This window comes from Puma concolor, chromosome B1 (genome assembly GCF_028749965.1).
Source record: "Puma concolor isolate L17-30 chromosome B1, mPumCon1.1.hap2, whole genome shotgun sequence".
NCBI classification, from domain to species: Eukaryota; Metazoa; Chordata; class Mammalia; order Carnivora; family Felidae; genus Puma; species Puma concolor.
This window is the reverse complement of record NC_141670.1, coordinates 191,409,854-191,432,138: the sequence shown is the minus strand read 5'-3', so window position 1 is coordinate 191,432,138 and position 22,285 is coordinate 191,409,854. Positions and strand designations below refer to the sequence as shown.

At 40.8% G+C, this 22,285-nt stretch overlaps 1 protein-coding gene across 9 annotated transcripts in view; it reads left to right on the top strand.

Annotated features, from left to right (window-relative positions):
* The window catches only part of SLIT2 (slit guidance ligand 2), a 375,863-nt gene extending 355,734 nt beyond the window's left edge, over window positions 1-20,129 (top strand). For all 9 annotated transcript variants that reach the window (XM_086705341.1, XM_025922049.2, XM_086705338.1 and 6 more), the window contains 4 exons: window positions 11,011-11,165; window positions 16,538-16,829; window positions 17,035-17,246; window positions 18,358-20,129. In XM_086705341.1, coding sequence (XP_086561467.1) covers window positions 11,011-11,165; window positions 16,538-16,829; window positions 17,035-17,246; window positions 18,358-18,599 — 901 coding nt within the window. In that variant the 3' untranslated portion in view covers window positions 18,600-20,129. The remainder of the gene's footprint in view (window positions 1-11,010; window positions 11,166-16,537; window positions 16,830-17,034; window positions 17,247-18,357) is intronic.
* The last annotated feature ends 2,156 nt before the right edge of the window (window positions 20,130-22,285 follow it).

The window sequence follows — 22,285 nt, the reverse complement described above, 5'->3', positions numbered from 1 at the left end:
CCCTTCGTGTCCTATCCCGATCCTTTGTAACAGTCCTGAGAAAGTAGGTGCCAATTGTAGGCCATGAATGGAATTCAGGAAGTCCTCTTAGTGGTGAGGTAACCCACTTGGGAATATTTAGAGCATGGAAACAAACACATCATTATTGGTTTCCAAATGGAGTATGAATTTCATGTCCAAATGGTGATGAATTAATGCCAACATTTTAGATATTGCTAGGCCTTAAATTATATAGCCTCAATTTGTTTGAGCCTGTAAAAAAGTTTCAGAATGTTGGTTTTGTGGTTCATTTTTGTTTTTTACTTTTCTCTTTTATTTTATGCAGTGAAAGAGCACAGCACTCTCAGAAACCATAGTAAAGGTTCTTGAAGCTGGTTTATTAAAGCTAGTGTTCACATCAAACATACTTCAAATACTTCTAGATAAGTTGTAGAAACCCATGTGGTTATATCACAATGAGAAGTTACCATAAAGAGCTTATCTTCAGTCTGTGTCCTTTCCATCGTGGCCTGACAAACAATAGAGCATACCATATGAAGTTTACAAAACAGAATAATATCACATAATATGCTTTTCTTTATGAGCGAGAAGTTCACTTCTCTGTTTGCAGATCATCTAATGGGGGCATCTGTTGTAAGGTCCAGGGAAAACAGTTTTCATTTAACTCTTGGTTTTTGATTTATGGCACAAAAATTAAGAAAATCATCACATTATTTTTAAGTATAAGAAAAGTCATCACATTATTTTTAGGTAAAAGAAAAGCAACAATAACCTAGAATTCAGATAGACAGATGATTGATTGGTTGATTGGTTGATGATTGATATTGATATGTGTATATTATATGTGTATGAATATATTAATACTTCAGTATGGAATAGAAAACAAATGCTTCTGTGAAATAGAAACTATAGAGAACAGTTGAATTATTTCAGCACGCTAGGAGATTTTAGTTTTGACAAGTAAAAATCCTGGTGCTAAGATGTGTGTTCAGATCTAGGCTTGACCAATTACTGGGGGAGAAACTTGGAGCAGATACTTAATGTTTCTGTGTCTCATAAATCATAGCTATAAATAACGATACAGCACGTACCCCATAAAGTCACTCTGAGTATTAAATCCCAAACTTAGCTCTGTCCTCACTCCTCACTCACATTGTCTTCATTCTCATCTACATGTGGCAATACAGGAACATTTTTCTGGTATCTATTTCTGGAGTATAGCAGGGGAGTTGAAAGTGTATTCGCTATCCTTATCCATTAACGCTAGAAGTACAGATTGTTTACCATTTCCATAGAGGGCAATTGAAAATATGTATCCAGGTTACAAATACATTTACTCTCTAACCTATGAAATCCCAGTTCTGGGAATTTGTGCCACAGATATACTTGAAGATACAGACATGATATGTGCACAGCTACTGCACTGCATCATTGATTATAAAAACAAAAGTTAGGAAACAGCCCTTTTCTAGTTTATACAATGGAATGTGCTGTTTAAAAGGGAGGTGGAAAGGGAAAGAGGAGGTTTTCTATGTAGGACACAGAAAGATTTTCAAGGTGCGGTGCTCTGTTCAAAAGAAAAATAAGGCAGAAGAGTGTCTAAGGTGGGTAAATAAATACATGTATTTTTATGTCCATGCATTTGCATAATGAAAAACAGAATGGGGCGTCTGGGTAGTTCAGTCAGTTGAACATCCAACTCTTAGTTTCAGTTCAGGCCATGATCCCAAGGTTGTGGAATAGAGCCCCACATCGGCTCTGTGCTGAGCAAGGAGCCTACTTGGGATTCCCTCTCTCTCTCTCTCTCTCTCTCTCTCTCTCTCTCTCTGCCCCTTCCCTGTGCTCACACATGTGCACTCTCTCACTCTCTCTCAAAATAAATAAGTAAATATTTTTTTTAAAGGAGAGAGAAACTAGGAATAGAGAGCAAAGAGTGGGATGGAAGCAAACGATTTGTGTATGAACACCACTTCACATCATTTTGATTTTTGAGCCATTTGAATGCCATTACCACTCAAACTAAAATTAAATAGAAAAGGACAGGTGCTCTAAAGATAGTCTGCCTTGATTCAAGCCCCAGCACTGCCATCTAGTAACTGTGTGCCACGGGTAAATCGCATAAGCTCTCTGGGCCTCACTCACCTGGTAAATGGGTGTAGTGGATCATGGTTCCATTTTGTGGGATCGTAGTAAGAATTTTATGTTTGATACATGAAAAATATTTAGGACAACATATACCAAATAGTGCTAGCTATTGGGATCATAAATTTATTTTTTTTTTATTTTTTTATTTATTTATTTTTTTATTTTATTTTTATTTTTGGGACAGAGAGAGACAGAGCATGAACGGGGGAGGGGCAGAGAGAGAGGGAGACGCACAGAATCGGAAACAGGCTCCAGGCTCTGAGCCATCAGCCCAGAGCCTGACGCGGGGCTCGAACCCACGGACCGCGAGATCGTGACCTGGCTGAAGTCGGACGCTTAACCGACTGCGCCACCCAGGCGCCCCAAGGGATCATAAATTTAGAATGTCCGAAATACAGCTTATTTTCTTTGCTTCACCCAAACCTGTGTCCCTGTCACATTCCTACTGTCATTGAGAGGTGTCGTAAACCTGGAGTTCCTCCTCATCTTTTTCTTTCCCTCACCTTCAACTTGAAATTGGTCCCAAGTCTTCCTTCTGCCCTTACTAATTTTCTGGCATTTATCCAAATGCTTCTGACCTTGCTCAGGCCCTACTAAAATGTGACCTTTGATGAAAGGTACTCCTTCTCCATCATCATAGAGAAAGCCATCAATAATACTGTGGCCATCTGCTCTCCCATAAATTGCTTAGTAATTATTTTGTCTGGTTGAATTAAATGTTCAAATCTTGGTGTTTCTACTTTATGTAACATTATTAAAATACACTAATGTTTTAAAAGGGAGTAGTCTTACATATTGTTACACCAGAAAATATGTTCAGTTTAATTGCATGATGTTATGTTATAAAACATTTAATGTAGTAAAAATTTATTTTCCAAATTCTGCATTATTTAATGTGCTGTTGGAACACTGTGTGTGGGAATAAGTTTGTACTTTGAGTGCCTCTTTTCAGGTGTCTGGTTAATCTTCAACATTGATGGAAATGGATTTTGTTTATTTTAGTAAATGAAATCTGATGAAATTAGGGGAAAATAATTATACATTAAATTGTTTCTCTATGTTTTTTTTTTGGTTTAAAAGGCTTCATTTTATTTTATTTTATTTTAGTGTTTATTCATTTTTGAGAGAGAGACAGAGTGCTAGTGGGGGAGGGCCAGAGAGAGAGAGGGAGACACAGAATCTGAAGCAGGCTCCAGGCTGTCAGCAGAGAGCCAGATGTGGGGCTCAAACTCACAAACAGTGAGATCATGACCTGAGCTAAAGTCGGATGCTCAACCAACTGAGCCACCCTGGTGCCCCTCATTTTATTTATTTATTTTTAATATGATTTTTTAATGTTTAATTTTGAGAGACAGAGAGAGACAGAGAGTGCAAGCAGGGGAGGTTCAGAGAGAGAGGGAGACACAGAATCCGAAGCAGGCTCCAGGCTCCGAGCTGTCAGCACGGAGCCCGATGCCGGGCTCAAACTCGCAAACCACGAGATCATGACCTGAGCCGAAGTCAGATGCTCAACTAACTGAGCCACCCAGGTGCCCCAAGACTTTATTTTAGATGTCAGTCATTGTCTTAAATGGATCGATATAAGAACCATTATATCGTGGAATTATGTCTAGAGAGAGCAGTTAACATAGTTTTAAGTATGTTTAAGAGAACCCAAGATGTAGCAGTTATTCCTCCTTCACAGAACTGAAGTAGCCTGCACATTTTCTCGTTTTATCTCTTCTATCTGACAGAAGACTGAGGTTTTTTGCAGACCTACATACCACTAACAGGGCCAGCCATGCAGGCAGGGGTGGGGAGCTACTGTTTTCAGATAGCACACATCAGAATCACCTGAAAAATGTGTCAGAAAACAAATCAGTGGGCTACAACTCTAGTTTCTGATTCAGATCTCGGATGAGCTCCCACACGTTCATGGCCGCAAGCTCCCAGGTGACGCGCTGGCCCAGGGACCACAATTTGAGAACCACGTGTGTAAAAGGAATATATTTGAGCTGTGCTCCGAGAGCCAGTGGTGTGCATCTCTTCCCGTATCCAAATCCTGGGACATCATGCCTGATGTCGATGTAGAAATCAGCCGTGTTGGGGATGTGTCCACCACGGCGGTCAGCAAATGCGACAAGTCCAGACTCTTTTTCTTGTGTCAGGGAACCGGTTTTACACACTGCCAGCACCTTACTGTCTAAGGAACCGGATCTGCAACAACAGAGATGACAGAAGTTTCTTAACAAGTGAATGAATGTAGAATATCACACACATGCCTAATTTTTATTGTGCTGAGAGAATAGCATGAAGAGGGACTTGGTAATAATGCCATGAATGAATGAATGAATGAATGAATGAATGAGGTTGACTGCCTAAACTTAAAGCTACCATCAGCAGTAGATCCTGAGACAGGGATGGATTTTTTTTTTCTCAAGCAGGCTAACAATTGCCCTTCAAAGTGACATTTTTTTTCATCCAGACAAGCAGAAACTTAAATAATAATAATAATAATAATAATAATAATAATAATGGTATGCTTCTTTCTTTAGATTCAGATTAATGTTATTTTCCAAACCAGACAGCTTCTTGGGAAACATAGTCAACTACTATTTAAAAATGAGGAAACCAGGGGTGCCTGGGTGGCTCAGTCAGTTGAGCGTCTGACTCTTGGTTTCAGCTCAAGACATGATCCCAGGGGCCTGGGATTGAGCCCCGTATCAGGCTCTGTGCTTAGCATGGGAGCCTGCTTAAGATTCTCTTTTCCTCAGGGGCACCTGGGTGGCTCAGTCGGTTAAGGGTCCAACTTTGGCTCAGGTCATGATCTCATAGTTCGCGAGTTCGAGTCCGCATCGGGCTCTGTGCTGACTGCTCAGAGCCTGGAGCCTGCTTTGGATTCTGTGTCTCCGTCTCTCTCTGCCCCTCCCCTGCTTGTGCACTCTCTCTCTCTCTCTCTAAAAAGTAAATAAACTTAAAAATAAATAAATGTTCTCTCTCTCTAAAAATAAAATAAAATAAAATAAAATAAAATAAAATAAAATAAAATAAAATAAAATAAAAATGAAATCCAGCTTCCAATTATGGAATGAATAAGTCACGGGGATAAAGGGTACAGTATAGGGAATATAGCCAGTGGTACTGTAATAGCATTAGACGGTGACAGAGGCTAGCTACACTTGTAGTGAACACAGCATAATGTATAGAGCTGTTGGATTGCTGTGTTGTATACCTAAAACTAACATTGTGTCAACTGTAATTTTTAAAAATTAAATTAATTTTTTAAATGAGGCAATCAGATGAACCATCTTATGAAAGCGGAAATTGTACCACGCGTTAAGCAGTTTTCGTATTTAGGGAACAACACGACATCAGAGGACTTTTCCCTACCAATTATTAGGTTTGTTTGGCTATACAGCCTCTGGGTTATGCAATTTACAGTCTTACATGAAAAAACAAAAAACAAGGAGAAGGAGAAGAATTTAGTCTCATTGGAAAAACAAACAATAGAATCTGCGAGGCCTCATTTCCAAGATAAACACTCAGCAGTTCTTGATAATGCCGTATGGGAAGGCAGCAGTGTTTACCAGCTTTATAACTTTGAGCAAGTTTGAGCAAACCCTTTGGGCTTCTATTTCCTGGTCTAAACAATTGGAAATATACCTGTTTTTCATGTGTGGTTTGGAGAACTGGAAGTAATACATGTAAGATCCCTGCTATAGTGCTAGGGCACAAGTGGCTCACGATAATTACTGATGCTGGTGGCTTATGGATATCCTTGACGCTCAGATATCCTGATAAGGAAGGTAAATGAAAGTGTCATTGCCTTACATGTGACTCTTACTGTACGTTCAAATATATAAGTCCCTTTTTTTAGTGCATTTTTATTTAAATTAGGTAATTTGCCTCAAAAGCACTTATTAAAATCTAAGTATGCTTGGTCAATCAATTATTTTGTAAGACATCCCTTTGAAAACTTGTATGCACCTGCATTAATACCTTTAATCCCTGGGGCACCTGGGTGGCTCAGTCAGTTAAGCCTCTAACTTGGGCTCAGGTCATGGTCTTGCCATTCATGAGTTCAAGCCCATATCGAGCTCTCTGCTCTCAGCAGCAGAGCCCTCTTCAGGAACTCTGTCCCCCTCTCTCTCTGTCCCTCCCCTGCTCTTACTCTCTGTCTCTCTCAAAAATAAATAAACATTTAAAAAACAATAATAGTACCTTTAATCCCCTTTGACCTCCTATTCCTTTTGATTTGAAGGCATAAACGGGGAAATATTTTATCACCATCTCCACAGATGAAGTATCTTCATCCCAGAGATAATCAAAATGAGATGACCAGTTGAATTGGTCTGGCTTCTGATTCCTATTTCATTGCATAGAATATGCCAACAGATTCTTTAAATTTTTAAGGGGAAAAACTAGAGCTTATATAAGCCAAGTAAACTGTTTGCCTTTATTAAACTATTGAAATACCTTAAGATTTAAAGTCAAGATAGAAATATAAAAATGTCATGTTGATGCATCCTACATTAAAAAAAAGGGGGAAGGAAGGAAGGAAGGAAGGAAGGAAGGAAGGAAGGAAGGAAGGAAGGAAGGAAAAGAAAGAAAAGAAGGAAGGAAGGAAGGAAGGAAGGAAGGAAGGAAAAGAAAGAAAAAAGGAAGGAAAGGAAGGAAGGAAGGAAGGAAGGAAGGAAGGAAGGAAGGAAGGAAGGAAGGAAGGAAGGAAGAAGAAAAGAAAGAAAAAAGAAAAGAAAAAATCCCCATAGGCAAGTTAGAGCCTCTCTTCTTTTAGACTCTGAGTTTTTAAACTCTTTTTCTGTAACAAAACCACAAGACATAGTTGAGTAACTGCTTTGTTTTCATACACCCACTGAGAAAATCAAGAAAACAAAATCTCAGCTAATAGGCAAGTGTAGTAAAACTAAATGCATACTAATGGTAATAAATTCGATGTGTGTTCCCAGTGGAAAGTCTCAATGTTAAGTGATTCACTTGTGACTCTCATGAGTCATCAACTACACAGTTCCCTCGGGAGTAGTGAAAGAGCATATCAATACTTCTCAGAACCCAAAAGGATGTTGTGCATTGTGAGTGGATAGGTAAGAATGACCGGGATAGACTGTAAAATCGATGATGGCTCAGTAGTATCTTGTAACAACTGATGTGTTAGTCACTGCTTTTATTTTAAATGGTATAGAGGCAAAGGATTTCTGGACATCCCCTGGTTAATCTCCTGCTTCAAAGGGCAGCATGAAACACCAATTTAGAATATTCTTAGCTCTCAAGTCCTCTCTTCAGGCTCATACACACAGTATCATCTTAATGAGCAAAGAATCTAAAAATATTAATTTCACACTACTTATCTGTCAAAAGACCATGGTGAGGCCTCATTTGATTCCAGGGAAATAGAAATGGAATTAAGTTTAGTGATAACTTTTGGGAGGAGAAAAATCTAACCAGTCTAAATTTCACATATGATTGGGAAAATAGAATCCCATTCCATGTTTGAAATCTATGTACTTTATATGTCTTCTCATAACCTTCAGACTCGAATTATATGATTATGACTTTGAGGGCCACTGGGGGCCTCAGTCGGTTACAAGTCCATCTTTGGCTCAGGTCCTGATCTCATGTTCGTGGGTTCGAGTCCCGCGTTCTGTCAGCACAGAGCCTGCTTCAGATCATCTGTCTCCCTCTCCCTCTGTCCCTTACCTGCTCTCACTCTCTCTCCATTTCTCAAAAATAAACATTTTTTTAATAAGATTATTACTTTTTCTTTCTTTCTTTCTTTTTTTTTTTTTTACAATTCAATGATTTCTGGTAAATGTACCAAATTGTGTAACCATCATATAAGTGTTTTTTTTTTTTTTTCATAGAACGTTATTCTTGGGATATTTGGGAGAAAAATCCCCTATTAGAAGCTTGGTAGTGATGAGAACACATGCCATTTGTATAGTACTAGTTACTTTTCAGGTTTTTTATTGTAAATGTGGCACGTAATAATTAAAAATGTGTACTCTAGAAGCAGGAACCCCAGCTTCCAATCTGTTTTAGCAGCGGGCTTTGCCCCCTTGAGTACCCTAAGTGCCCGGTTGTTAGGGTTGTTTTGATTCTTAAAAGAGTTATTACATGTGAAGTTCTTAGAACAGCACCCGGCCGATAGTCTGGGCTAAGTAATTCTTTGGTCTTATTATTTGCATTTCCCTGATGAGGAAAATAAAACAGAAAAACGACTTGAAGTCACACTAATCCAACGTCACACATCTTAAGGAGGACACACTGAACCAGATTTATCTCCCAGTATTTCCTGCAGAATATGACTACTGAAAAATCCAAATTTTTAAGTAAAATTCATCTTTTGGATGTCCTTCCCTGGGTCTGCTTGAAACCTCTTTACTATACCCATAATCCAGTTAGTAGTGCTAAAAAACTGAATGTTATTGTTAATAAACCTCCCTCGCATTTCATTTACTTAACATATATCTATTGAGCATCTACTCTTTATCAGAAACTTTCCTGGATACATTAAGGAATACAGAAATAAATAACACATGGCTCCTGCTTTGAAGTAGCTTACTCAGTTATACTGCATCAAACACTAACGATGGCATGCCAGCGTTGATTGTCTAAGACTGATGTGTGACCAGGAACCCATTTTCTAGTACAAATGGGACTTTTCTTTGCAAATGTAAAGAAAAAAGCAAGTCCCATGTTAATATTTATGACTTAATCAAGGTCAGTGCTCATAGAGCAGTCATAGAAAACCACTTACATATTGTATATGATCACAATGGAAAAAGCAATTAATTGGTCCCCACTCTCTCTATGCATATCTTCATTTTAATAGTTTACATAAAACTTTAGTAACTTGAACAAGATATGCCCCTAAAGAAGCTGTTATATTTCTGCTAGTCTTTAGCATTATTTTACAGTTAACATCAAAAATAAAGCTAACTAATTTCTTCCTGAAGAAGATACTGAAATAATACTGGATTATTTGTATGATGATGGCGGTGGCAGTGATGGTGATGCTGATACCTAACTTTTAACTTTGCACTTTCTATATGCTGGATGTCTCACTCTGCACTTGTAAAAAAATATATATTTCATACGACCTCAAATTAATCACCAGAGGGTGAAATATATATTAACATTTACTGAAGAGAAGACTGAAGTGTATAAGCAATTAAGTAACTTATCTAAGGTCAAACATTTCATAAATACAAGACCAGGATTCAAATCCAGGTTCCTCTGACTCTAAAATCTGTATGCTTACCCATTAGCTAATAATACCATCTGGTATATTCCTTTAGAAGACAATCCTATTTAAGACCAGTAGCAGCTGGTATCCAACTTTTTTAGTGAATGATTTTCCTGTATATTGTTTCCTCTGTTGATTTTAATGGTATTGAGTGTTGGGATAATTAAATCTGCAGAAGATAAAAACATTGATTGGCAGATTTAATATTTATCATTCAAAAGATGATATCTGAGACAAATTATCAAAGATCTTTGTACGTGTGAACTCTTGCAACCATTTAAAACCAGAAAACTTCAAATATTTTCACAGTTCTGCAGAATGGTTTAGAGTATGGTCAAACCACAAAAACTTTTTATTCTGTGTTGGCAAACAAAGGGATATGATTAGACACCTGTGGTGAGAACCATACCGAAATGTCAACACATTTTTTTCTGTTATTTTCCAGGCGTGGCCTATTTGCAATCTTAAGTATCAGTACCCAGAAATTTAAGCAATCGGCTTGTATAGGGAATATTAAGTATGCACAGTTTCTCCATCACATGCTCCCATATTTCCATGTTTGAGCCTTTTTTTTTTTCCGTCTTCCTAGTTGATATCCCAGCATATTGGGTCTTTAATATTCGCTACTTACTTTTGGCCCCAACTTCCATTATGCCGTATTTTGCCCCCATGGTGGGAGGTTAATATATTCATGACACTGCCATGTATCAATTCTTGTTTTCTTCATTGGTCCCATGCTCCTCTTTGCTGTTAACCCATGTGTTAGATTTACAAGCACACTTCACAGCCATATAGCACCTGCCTAGTAATTGTACCCCAGTTCATCTTATTTTAACTCCCCATTTTTCATTTATCTTTGTTTCTTAATCTTTTTGTTTTTAGCCATTTTGTGAATTTCCATATGCCCTCTCAAATTCTGGAATGACTGTTAGACCTGTCCCTTAAAAGTAATAGAAAACTGAAGAAGCATTGTCAACACTACTGGCTATGACTGTGTTAAGCATTCCATTGAATCTGTTACTCTCCACTGAGCATAGACTTCTTCACAGTAATCTCATTTGATGGCCATCCCTCTGAAAATGCAAGGAAGGGAAGAGTGTATTATCAGTTAATACATTTTACCAAGCACAATGATCCCACCAAGTTGATTCTTCCTGTATCTGTGTGTGTGTTCGGGTAAGTCTTACTGTGCAGCATTTAAAAGATCAAAGCCAGTGATAATCTGTAGAGGATATTTGGCACCAATGTGGGTTCTTTGTCTTAAATACAATTTGGAGTAACAATATCTAGAAAAACAAAACTTTAGTGGCATCTAAAAGCAAAAGAATAAATTATCCTTTATAATTTCTACATAGTAGAAGAATATGACTAGAGAGTGATTCAGTGTATCCATTTCCACCCCTCCCAATGGGAAAACAAGCTTATTTTGTATCCATTCCTAAAAAGTAGAAATTGATTGTACTTCATCTTCTATCTTGAAATCAACTACTAGTGTTTGTCTTTATTAATGTTAGATAGGAGTATCTTTTTCCTAAGAAGTGCTTACTGAAGTTTGTATTTTAACTTCTTTTTGTTAACAAAAAGAAAATTGAAGCATTAGTTACGTTGCTTTTTCTTTGTAGCGTGGAGACGATCAATGATGGAAACTTCCACATTGTAGAACTACTTGCCCTGGATCAGAGTCTCTCCCTTTCTGTGGATGGAGGAAGCCCCAAAATCATCACCAACTTGTCAAAGCAGTCGACTCTGAATTTTGACTCTCCGCTCTATGTAGGAGGTAAGCTCTGTTGCAAATCCAGTGGGTCCCCAAGACCTGTGATTCTCACCACAGACTAATTCTGAAGTTGTTGATTCCTGGTATTGTGGCCATTGACCAATAGTGATCAGCCATTGAAAGATGGACAGCATGGATGGAAAAGAAAGAGCCCTGGATATGTGTTAAGAGACCTGTTTTGTGCCTGTCTCAGTCTGTCAATAACCGCTGCTGTGGTTGGACAGGTTCTTGTGGTTCGTATTATGATTGCAAAGTGCCCTTTAGCAAAAACCATCAGAAAATTTTGGAGAAAAATTCGAGGTTTATTATTTAACAAGAGCTGAAAATTACACAGCACACCTGAAGCCACACAGCAAGGTCTTAGGGAGAGAGAGAGAGTGAGAGAGCACACACGTGAGAGCAATAATGCATGGGCCTGGGATGCTGCTTTTGTTGGGGTCAAGACCAAGCTATAAAGAAAAAGAAAAAAAAGTTCTGTCAGATGTTATCATTTCATATTATCTGTGCTACCAGTTGCCAACTAATGTAGATAATAGGATAATTATTAACCAAATTGAATGATGAATGAATGAACAATGAATTAAATGTGCGACTTGTATGGCATTACAGGAAGTACTTCTGCTGAGCTAAGACCTTAAGGTGAACAAACAAGAAATAGAGTTGGAAGGGTAGATTAGGGATTGGAACAACAGAGTGCAGTTTCTGGACTTTTTTTTTTTTTTTTTAAACCAACAAGAAGGCAGACGAGGAAGAGATGAGGAACAGAGGTGTGGGCAAAGTTCTGAAGGAGTCCAGAGGAGAAGACCCACAAAGAAGAGAACCTTCCTCTGTGTGTGTGTGTGGGCGGGGGGGGGGGGAGCAGATGGTAGAGTGGGGGGCAAGTGTAAGCTGGTGGTACAGAATTTCAATTTTCAGGCAAAGGAGCAAGAAAGCATGTGATATTGAATTGAGTTACATTGAATTAAATCACATTGGATTGAGGTGAATTGACTGATAAAATTAACTCATTTTAAAGATAAGTAAGCTAAAGCTCTTGAGCAGGTCAATGTAAGTGATTTCCTCAGCAGGACGGGCATTTTCACAAAGTTTGCATTATTTCCTGCCAAATAGTAACCTTGGGATTCTACATAATTATGTTAACCCTTCCAAGACGTTCTTGAAAATATTTTTGGAATTGTCCTGAAAGTTCAGAGCACCTGTTTTTTTGTAATTTTCAGCAGAAGATCTTAACACATTGAAAGACTTTTTGAATTGTTAGGAACCATTGGTTATTGAGTATCTACCATATGCTGAGAACAAGTTAATACATGCATAAATGTTACAAAGTTGAAGAAGTATCCCTTCTTGCCCAGGGGAGTAGGGAAAACAGACAAGTCTTCAAGTAACCATAGTAGGTTGTAACACAAGGATTGCAGAGTGAATCTGCTCAGCAAGTTGAATGATGTAATTGCTTCATGATAATCACAACTAGGAGATTCATTTAAAAATAAAAGCCTGCACTACAGTTAACAGCCATTATGTTGGGATTGGTAAAGCAAGTCACAGATGTACCTGTGGTTTGAGGGAAAAGAAATTATAGTTACTGAGCACATGCTATGTGTCCAGCACGATCCTCAGAGACTTTAGGAAGTAGGTATGATTTTGTTTCATAGTTCCTAAGGGACAGCCTCAAGGACTTGACAAAACTTGTCCCAGTTCACAAAGCTATGAAGTAATAGAGACCTCATTTGGGTCCAGGTCTGGTCTGTCTGACCCCAAAGCCATCTATTTGCACTGCCACTCACTTTTTAACATCAAGCAAAAAGGGAAGCCATCTGAGTTTTGTGGCTTTTTGTTTATTTCTGGACTTGTCCTACACTTGATTTATTGTGCTTTCATCAGAAATCATTTCAGTGAATCTTTTAAAACCCTTTACAATGCAGTGTGGGGGGGAAAAGTACAAAATGGGAGTGCTTAGGTCAGAACATTTTTCAAAAAGGGGGGAAAAAAAGTTCTACATTCATTCCAAACTGAAAAGTGCCAATCTTTCTAAAGATGGAGGGTCAGGAAGAATCCATATTGTCCCTCTGTCCATCCAGGCCTTAAGGAAACCACCTCCAATCTAGCCTCACTGCTAAAGAACACCTAGGTCCATTTCCTTCCAAATCAGAGCCCAGTCTCAAGGGTAATTCAAATTTAAAAAAATACAACATAATCGTAAGACCACATCCTTGGGTTCTGTGTGGCCAAGGGAAGAGAACCCGAGTTAGCAAAAGAAAGTGACATACCTCAGCACATCTTTTTCCCAAGTTTGAAAAGGTGCACTCCCCAAGGCCAGCCTGGAGGCGCTGCACCCCATGCCTTAGGCCCACCTGCAGAAGTGTTCTTTAGTAAAACAGGGAGGCAGCTCTCCCTCCCAGGCCTTATCAGGTACCCATGGCATAGGCTTTACGTAACACAAAACAACAAATCTTTCTGATTTTCTATATAATAGTCTAAACAGAATGTACATTATCTAATAGAATTGTTATAAGTTAAGAACTGCACTTAGAGACCCCTCCATGAATCACACATCTCGTCCTCTTGCCGCCATTGGACAGAGGACCCCAGTCTTGACCCTTGATTTCCTTGTTGTCATGTTGAAACATGTATAGCTTGTTAAGGTTAAAAATGGTCTACCAAGTTATCTGTTGTTTGGTAGATTGATTGAATTACAGCTATAGTCCATGGCATAGAGGAAAGGCTAAAAGCAGAAAATCAACATGGGTCTACTTCTGTTTTTGTTTTTTTTTTTTTAAGTTTATTTGTTTATTTTGAGAGAGCACATGAGCAGGGGCAGGGCAGAGAGAGAGGGAGAGAGAGAATTCCAAGCAGGCTCTGTGCTGACAGTGCAGAGCCCTATGTAGGACTCAAACTCACAAACCGTGAGATCATGACCTGAGCCAATACCGAGAGTCGGACGCTTAACTGACTGAGCCCCAACATGGGTCTTCTTCTGTTGGTAAATTCAGACCTGGTTCACTGGTCAGAAATGTGCCAAGCATGTGGAAAGGTTGAGTCAGAATAACTTTAATTCTGTGATGTCCTGTTCAAAGTAAATATATGTGTGATATATCATTTTCATTTAAAAATTATTATAATCATAGCTGGATCTTGTATAAGTGTTAGCTTTGGGAATGAAAGGAATACATTTACTAATTGTTTCTTCCTGCCATGGAACTTCACTGGTATTTAGTCTTGACATGTGCACGTAGGTGTATTGGACCTATATCAAAATAAGCTATTAAAAATAGTTTGGAAGTTCTTTTTAAATGTGTGAAAAAGAAGACCATACATGCGTGGTCTATAGATACGATTAAATTGGAAGACCTTCTCCCAGACCAAGGAATTTTTTTTTAACTTGTGCTTTCCTGGAAATGGTGCCTTTCATTCTTTTGACCTGCTCTACACAGCAACTCAGTTTCCAGGGCCAAATGGACATAGACTAAAAGTCTGAAGTTATGGAACTTCAAAGCCAACACAGCTAATTCAGTACTTGTCAAAGTGTGATCACGGAGCACCTACATCAAAGTCACCCTGCATGTTAACATTTAGATCCCTGCATCCCAAGCCTTCCTACCAGTCAGAATCTCAAGGTGGGGAGAGAACGCGGCCCGGAGCCACCTCCCGAACATGGACCTGTGGTGGTTCTTATGTATGAAAGACTTGGAAAATACTGCTCTGGTCCCTCCATTCATGTTCTACATGAGAAGACCAAGCCCCAGAGAGGTTGAAAATGATAGGCTCATGGGGCGTCTGGGTGGCTCAGTCAGTTAAGTGTCCTACTTCAGCTCAGGTTATGATCTCATGGTTCGTGAGTTCCAGCTCCACATCGAGCTCTGGGCTGACAGCTTGGAGTCTGGAGCCTACTTCAGATTCTGTGTCTCCTCTCTCTTTCTGACCTTCCCCCGCTCATGCTCTGTCTCTCCCTCCCTCCCTCTCAAAAATAAGTAAACATTTAAAAAAATAAAAAGAAAATGATAGGCTCATGGGCACACAGACCAACGATAAAGACTGACTTCTGGCCTAGTGATTCCGTACACCCGCCTGTCTGCATTTGGTACCTGCTAGAACCCCAAGGCGGCTCCTCTGAATACAGACGTGGTGCTGTCATGAGTCAGGCCCCAGGGAGAGTGAGGGTCCTGGTCTTTCTAAGCAGCAAACCCTCTGGAGAGTGAGAATGGAGTCTTCCCCAGCCTGTGCCCTCCAGCCAGTAGCTCGGAGCACACAGACAAGCACAGTGAGGGTGTGAGTGCTGTGGGGGACATCAGCCGCCATGAAGGCCTCTGGCTCCCTCCCCTTACCCCACTGCAGTCTGGACGCTTGTCTCATGTAGGATCCCATCCAGGAACTATTTCAGGGTCTGGCTTAGGCCATGGAAAGATTCCTCAGTTTTGCCAAATGAAGGTTACCAGATGACTGTCACTACTGGAACTTATATATGCAAAGATTGCAAATTCTGTTTTCGGAGGAATTTCTTTTGTATGTCTGGTTTCTTGGCGTATGAAGGCTTCACTCTCCATTAGCAAGAAAATAAAAATGATGTCAATGAGGTGCTGTCATGACAGGAAGCATGAGAGCGTTTTTCAGACGCTGACATCCGCAACTGGGCTCAGGATGTTGCCAGTGCTGAGCTGAATTGGTTCCCCAGCTTAGAATTTGGCAGGGCCGGGGTGAAAGGTTGCAGCTTTCACCCCGTAAGACTGGACGGACAAAACCGCTATCTAGAGATAACGGGGTTCACTCATCAGGGAACTGCAACCTGCTCCTTAACTGGGCAACACTGAGCATGTCACCCAACTCTCACTGTGCCTCCCGGAGCTGTCGGCTTCCAGGGTGTGTGTCCACATTGAAGACGTCGGTGGAGAGAAGGGGGACCACTGATCTCTCCCCCCATTCCTGATCCTGCCTTTAGCCTACAGTAGCTACACTTTGAGGTTTTATGTATTTATGCCTCTGGGTCAGGTTTGATTTGAAACAAATGTTAAAAATTAGAGACTGACCACCAATGAATTTGGTTCTTTATTCTAGTTTCGCATTAGAATTGCCTGGAGCATCTTCCAAAAAGGCAAATCAAAACAAGGAAACACGCTTCTCCTCTCCCTCCCCTCCCCTGCCCAGATAATGTGACCCAGTAGGTCTGCGCTGAGGTTCTAAGCATCAATATTTCTTCAAAGATCTCGTATGATTCTAATGTGCAGGCAGGGTGAGAACCACAGGACTGGATGCCTATGGTCTCTAGCTGTCCTAAAGGTGTGTCTCTGACTCCCACCCTGCAGGAAGACCTAAACGGGTCTGGGTGGCAAATGGCTGAGGGTCCCCCAAAGAGCCGACCGCTGACCTGTGTCCCTCCACAGGCATGCCCGGGAAGAACAACGTGGCCGCGGCCCTGCGCCAGGCCCCTGGGCAAAACGGCACCAGCTTCCACGGCTGCATCCGGAACCTTTACATCAACAGTGAGCTCCAGGACTTCCGCAAGGTGCCCATGCAAACCGGCATCCTGCCAGGCTGTGAGCCGTGCCACAAGAAGGTGTGTGCCCACGGCACGTGCCAGCCCAGCAGCCAGTCGGGCTTCACCTGTGAGTGTGAGGAGGGATGGACCGGGCCCCTCTGTGACCAGAGGACCAATGACCCCTGTCTGGGAAATAAGTAAGTTTGGGCTGCTTGGCAGTTACACACACATACCCCAATCCTCGAAGCAAAACCCAGGAAGGGAGGGAAGGAGGGGGAGAGGGAGAAGAGGAGGAAGTCGGCGCATTAGCACATCTCCTTCATATTCCTCCCATGACCCTTTCTCCATTCTTATCCACTCTGCCTGATGCGTTTGTATTCCCATGTTCCTCCTCCACTGTAGATGTGTGCACGGCACCTGCCTGCCCATCAATGCATTCTCCTACAGCTGTAAGTGTCTGGAGGGCCACGGGGGAGTCCTCTGTGATGAAGAGGAGGACCTCTTTAACCCCTGCCAGGGGATCAAGTGCAAGCATGGGAAATGCAGGCTCTCAGGACTTGGGCAGCCCTACTGTGAATGCAGCAGTGGATACACTGGGGACAGCTGTGATCGAGGTAAGCCACCTGCCTGGGACCCATCCTTGGGACCCAGCAAGCAAGAGGACCCCTCATCTTTGAAAAGAGAGAAAGGGAGACACATGCACATGCACGCACACACACACACACACACACTCACAGGAGTGATCTGAGGAGCACCAGGTCTGTGTCTGGCTTAGAGTTGCTGCTGGAGATTTATTTCCCAGTGGTGTGAGGGCACCAGATGTAAAGTGTCCTCAGCCTCCACAGCGGGATTTTGCACCGCCTCCACACGTCTTCTCTGATGTGCCGTGAAAAATACTCCTTTTTACCTTGTGTAGCAGCACGCTTACTTCCCTCGCTTCTTCCCGTTACCTGCTGTCCCCATCCACATATATTATTAATTCGTCTCTGGCACAGAGGGGAGGGTCCTCACCGTCCTGCTCCAGTTTTAAGATAGAGTCACCTTTGACCTTAGAACCAACCGATTCAGCACAGCACAGCATGCAGGTGAGAGGGAGGGAAACGTGCTGACTTCTTGGCCCGCCTTCTTCTCCTTTGCGTGATCAGAACGTGCCTTGCCTCCAGCTGGCACGCACTTCAGCGTGTGCATCAGAGGGACGAGACAAGAGGAACGTGCCCGTGGAAGGTTTTAGCAGATGTCTCTTTTTGAACTAGTTCATACTAGGGTAATTTATGAAGTCAGTGGAATGTTACTTGTATTAAGTAACAGATTGAATGATATGAAACCCCAGGTCTAATAAATTAAATTGCACACTCGCGGGAAACTGCTCCCTGTGGTAAACAAAACCAGCTGTTCAAAGTGTAAAAACAGAAGATGTGTATTTTTGCAATAAAGGAAAAGATTTAGGAATCCAATTTTCTTGTCAGTCCAATAGCATGGTATTTATAGTCCGCGTATATAGTATTCGCTTTGCGGACAATAAAGCCCCCCCCCCCCAAAAGAAGTATTTTGCAAAGACCAGCAGGCTGTGCCCGCAGCCCATCATACGGAATAGAAGGATGGTGACAGCAGTTACACTTGGCAGACAAAGGGAGGACCTCCTGAATTGAGTGATGGGTTCGCGGTCACTTGGCATGACTCACAGTGGCTGCCCTGGAAATGCTTGTGCTTCTTGTTCTTTTCTAGAACTCTCGTGTCGAGGGGAGCGAATAAGAGATTATTACCAAAAGCAGCAGGGCTATGCCGCGTGCCAGACAACCAAGAAGGTGTCCCGGCTGGAATGCAGGGGTGGATGTACGGGAGGCCAGTGCTGCGGACCCCTAAGGAGCAAGCGACGGAAATACTCTTTCGAATGCACTGACGGGTCTTCGTTTGTGGACGAGGTGGAAAAGGTGGTGAAGTGTGGCTGTACCAGGTGCGCCTCCTAAGCGCGTCCCTGGCAGCGTTTGTCTTTGGGAAATGTCGTCTACTTCTTGACCATGTTGGACTAATTAATAATGCTTCATAGTGGAAATATTTGAAATATATTGTAAAATACAGAACAGACTTATTTTTATTATGAGAATAAAGACTTTTTTTTTTTCCTGCATTTGGGAACAAAAAAAAAAAAATGCTTGAACTAACGCTTCCCCGATGCTAGAGAAGTATGAAGAGAGAGATACCTGGAGGCATCAGAACGAAAGTGGGAATCATTGCAACTCGAATTCATCTTTGCGACATGCTGAAGACAGAAGCACAGGCAAAGGGAGAGCCGAGCTGCCCTGTGCTGCCGTGAAATCGCCCAGAGCATAAAACCCATGCACCCTCGTGCTCCTCTTTGTGGTTTATGAGGACAGACCAAGCACGCGCGTGTGAATGTGAGGACGCAAGGCGGAGGAATGGGATTCTAGAGTTCATAGGACAAATGGTTGAGAAATACGATGTGCAAAATAGTGTCCTGAAGACAAGGGTTCTATTCCCGAGAGAGATGGGAGTGCTAAAATAAGTTTTATGTTCTTTGTAAACGTCAGCATGTTAGCAGAAGAAGCACACAAAAGTGTTTATCTACCGTTTTCCAGTATTAATTTTTTGTAATATAAATGATAAAGGAGATGATAAAGAACCAATAGATTATTGATAAATAAATTAGTAATAATATGAATTTTTGTTTCTATGAGTTCTAAACAGCCCTATACAGTATTCAGTTTCCATGAGAAATATTTATTGTATCAAAGTACATTGTACTTAACATTTTAGGCCATTCTTTTACTGTTTCTCAATGCTTTAATATATATTAATTTATAATTGTCCTGATATTTTTGTATATTTTTCAAACTTAAAAGTCAGGATCTTTTTGGGTTTTTTTGGCAATAGTACTAACATAGGGTGTTATCTTGGGATAAATGTGTGTTGATCTGTTTGTTTACCTTGACATCTGACCACTGGTGTCACTGACCTACTGGCCTCATTCAGGACACCTGCAGAGTGTAAAGTCGATGCGTGAGATGGTCATTGTACAGAAAGAAGTGGCCCGCCCCTCTGCAACATGTCCCCACAAAACAGAGATGGTATATAGCAGTCAACACTAGAAGAGTAGGTATTTTACAAATTAATATTTCCTTGACATTTTTTGCCCTTTTATTGCGGGTGGGTGGGGAGAAAAAAAGGCTGTAATGTCAAGAACTGTGATTTTTTTTTTCCCCAAACAATAAAGCTCCTTTATTACCTTAATGTTCCCATGTTAACATGTTTGCTGCTAAATTACAATGTAGAATTGATAATGATTTATAGTGGACTGTGCTCTTCCCTTATTAAAATCCCAGGGTACCCTGTGAAGATGCAGATGTTTCTTTTCAAAAAACCTTTTTTACACAAAAAATTAGATGTACATGTATAATTCATTGTGCTTTGTCTTTCTCCAGACTAATATCAGTTATACTACTGATGGTTGTAAATTAAACAGATATTTACTTCACTAACAGCTTGGTGATTTTCTTAGAAACTGTAAAATATTTAGAGTCCACTCCTTAAGAATTTCTTAATCAAAATGATACAAAGAAAACTTATATCATGTTGTTGACAGGAATTGGTTTAAGATTAGCATATTGTCACATCGGGGGACTTTGGAACAGCCACATGAAAGGAATGGACAGAAGAATACATTCTCTGCTCTGACAAAAGTGCATATTCAACTAATTCCTTCCAAAAAAAAATATAAGGCGAAGTCTAACTAAACCACAAGTGGTATTTCATTTTTGTTCTCCTTTCCTCTCAATTAGAACCAGGCGGAAAACGATGAACGACAGAGTGCCTTTCTCCACAGGCACTGGAAGCAAGGGTTAGTGATATCGAGGTACAGCATCCAGAACAGGGAAACCATATGGGCTGCATGGAATATTATTACTTAACCACCATGCTAACATTTCTTCATTTTCCTTGAAGAAAATCATGCACATGCACACACTTGCATACACGTGCACACACACAAATGTCCAATCACTTATTCGTGTTTAAAATGTGTATATTTTAACTGTATAAATATTATATAGTCTTTGTAAAACATTTATTTATTCCCACTGATGTTTCATTTTTTCTTTTCTTCAAGGACTGGGAATCATGCATTCACTAAAGAAGCATCTACAAAGATAATAGGATTCAGATTTCTGTTTATAGGTATGTGTTATCTTAATAGCCACTATTTCTGAGGGCTTGTGGTTTTTTTTAATGTTTTTATTTATTTTTGAGACAGAGAGAGACAGAGCATGAGCAGGGGATGGGCAGAGAGAGACGGAGACACAGAATCCGAAGCAGGCTCCAGGCTCTGAGCTGTCAGCACAGAGCCCGACGCGGGGCTCGAACTCACGGACTGTGAGATCATGACCTGAGCCGAATTCGGACACTCAACCGACTGAGCCACCCAAGCACCCCTCTGAGGGCTTGTTATATGCCAGGCACTATACAGAGGGCTTTATATGAAATATGTCATTTTGGGGATTCCCATTTTACACAGGTATAAAGAGCTTGGAGACAGAGAAGCTGAATCCCACTTAGCCCTCTTAGACCAGAGTGGCTCCATGTTTAAGAGAGAGGGCACCCTCTATTAGGGGCTTTTTAGAAACCTTGGAAACTTATTTCCTGGCACAATTGTTCTCCCTACTCATCACGTTGATTTAAGGAGTCTGGATTAGAGGGGTGCCTAGGTGGTTCACCCCACTCTTGATTTAAGCATCCCACTCGATTTCAGCTCAGGTCATGATCTCATGGTTCAGTTTGTGAGTTTGAACCCCGCATCCAGCTCTGACAGAGCCCATTTGGGATTTCTCTCCCCTCTGTCTCTGCCCCTCCCCTGCTCATGCTCTATCTGTATCTCAAAACAGATATAAAAATTATTAAGTAATCCAGATTAGATATGTTTGGTTTTTGTTTTTGTTTTCTAAGGAAGAAAAGTGAAGTCTTAGTAGCTTTCAGATTATATTCTTTCTCCTCCCTGCCTATAAAGGCACAAAATAGAATTATGCATGCCAGGGATTTGGGCTGAGCTAGCAGGTTTCTTAGGGGATCGTTTGCCTTGCAATGAGACTGCGTTCTTCACAGGAGCCCTTGTTTGAGAAAAATTAATAGCCAAATAATTACAGCAAATGAAACAAAGTAAGGGCACTTACTCATGTTATAAAAGGCTTTTCACTTAAAAAGCCTTGACCCTAGGATTCCTTTAAATAAGAAACTATTGCAGAGCATTTCCAACAGACTTCAGTAAGTTAAAACAAACAAACAAACAAAACATTTTGCATATTCGGAGTCAAAGCTATCACCCAGAACAATGTACATTTCTAATATGAAAAGATAGTGATTAGACATCCCTACTGTGTTTACTTTAAATCCTCACATGAGGGGGGCCTGGGTGGCTCAGTCGGTTAAGCGTCCAACTTCAGCTCAGGTCATGATCTCACAGTTCATGAGTTCGAGCCCCACGTCGGGCTCTGTGCTGACAGCTCAAAGCCTGGAGCCTGCTTCGGATTCTGTGTCTCCCTCTCTCTCTGCCCCTCCCCTGTTCATGCTCTGTCTCTCTCTTGTCTCAAAAATAAATAAAAACATTAAAAAAAAAATTAAATTCTCACATGAGTTGGGGCACCTA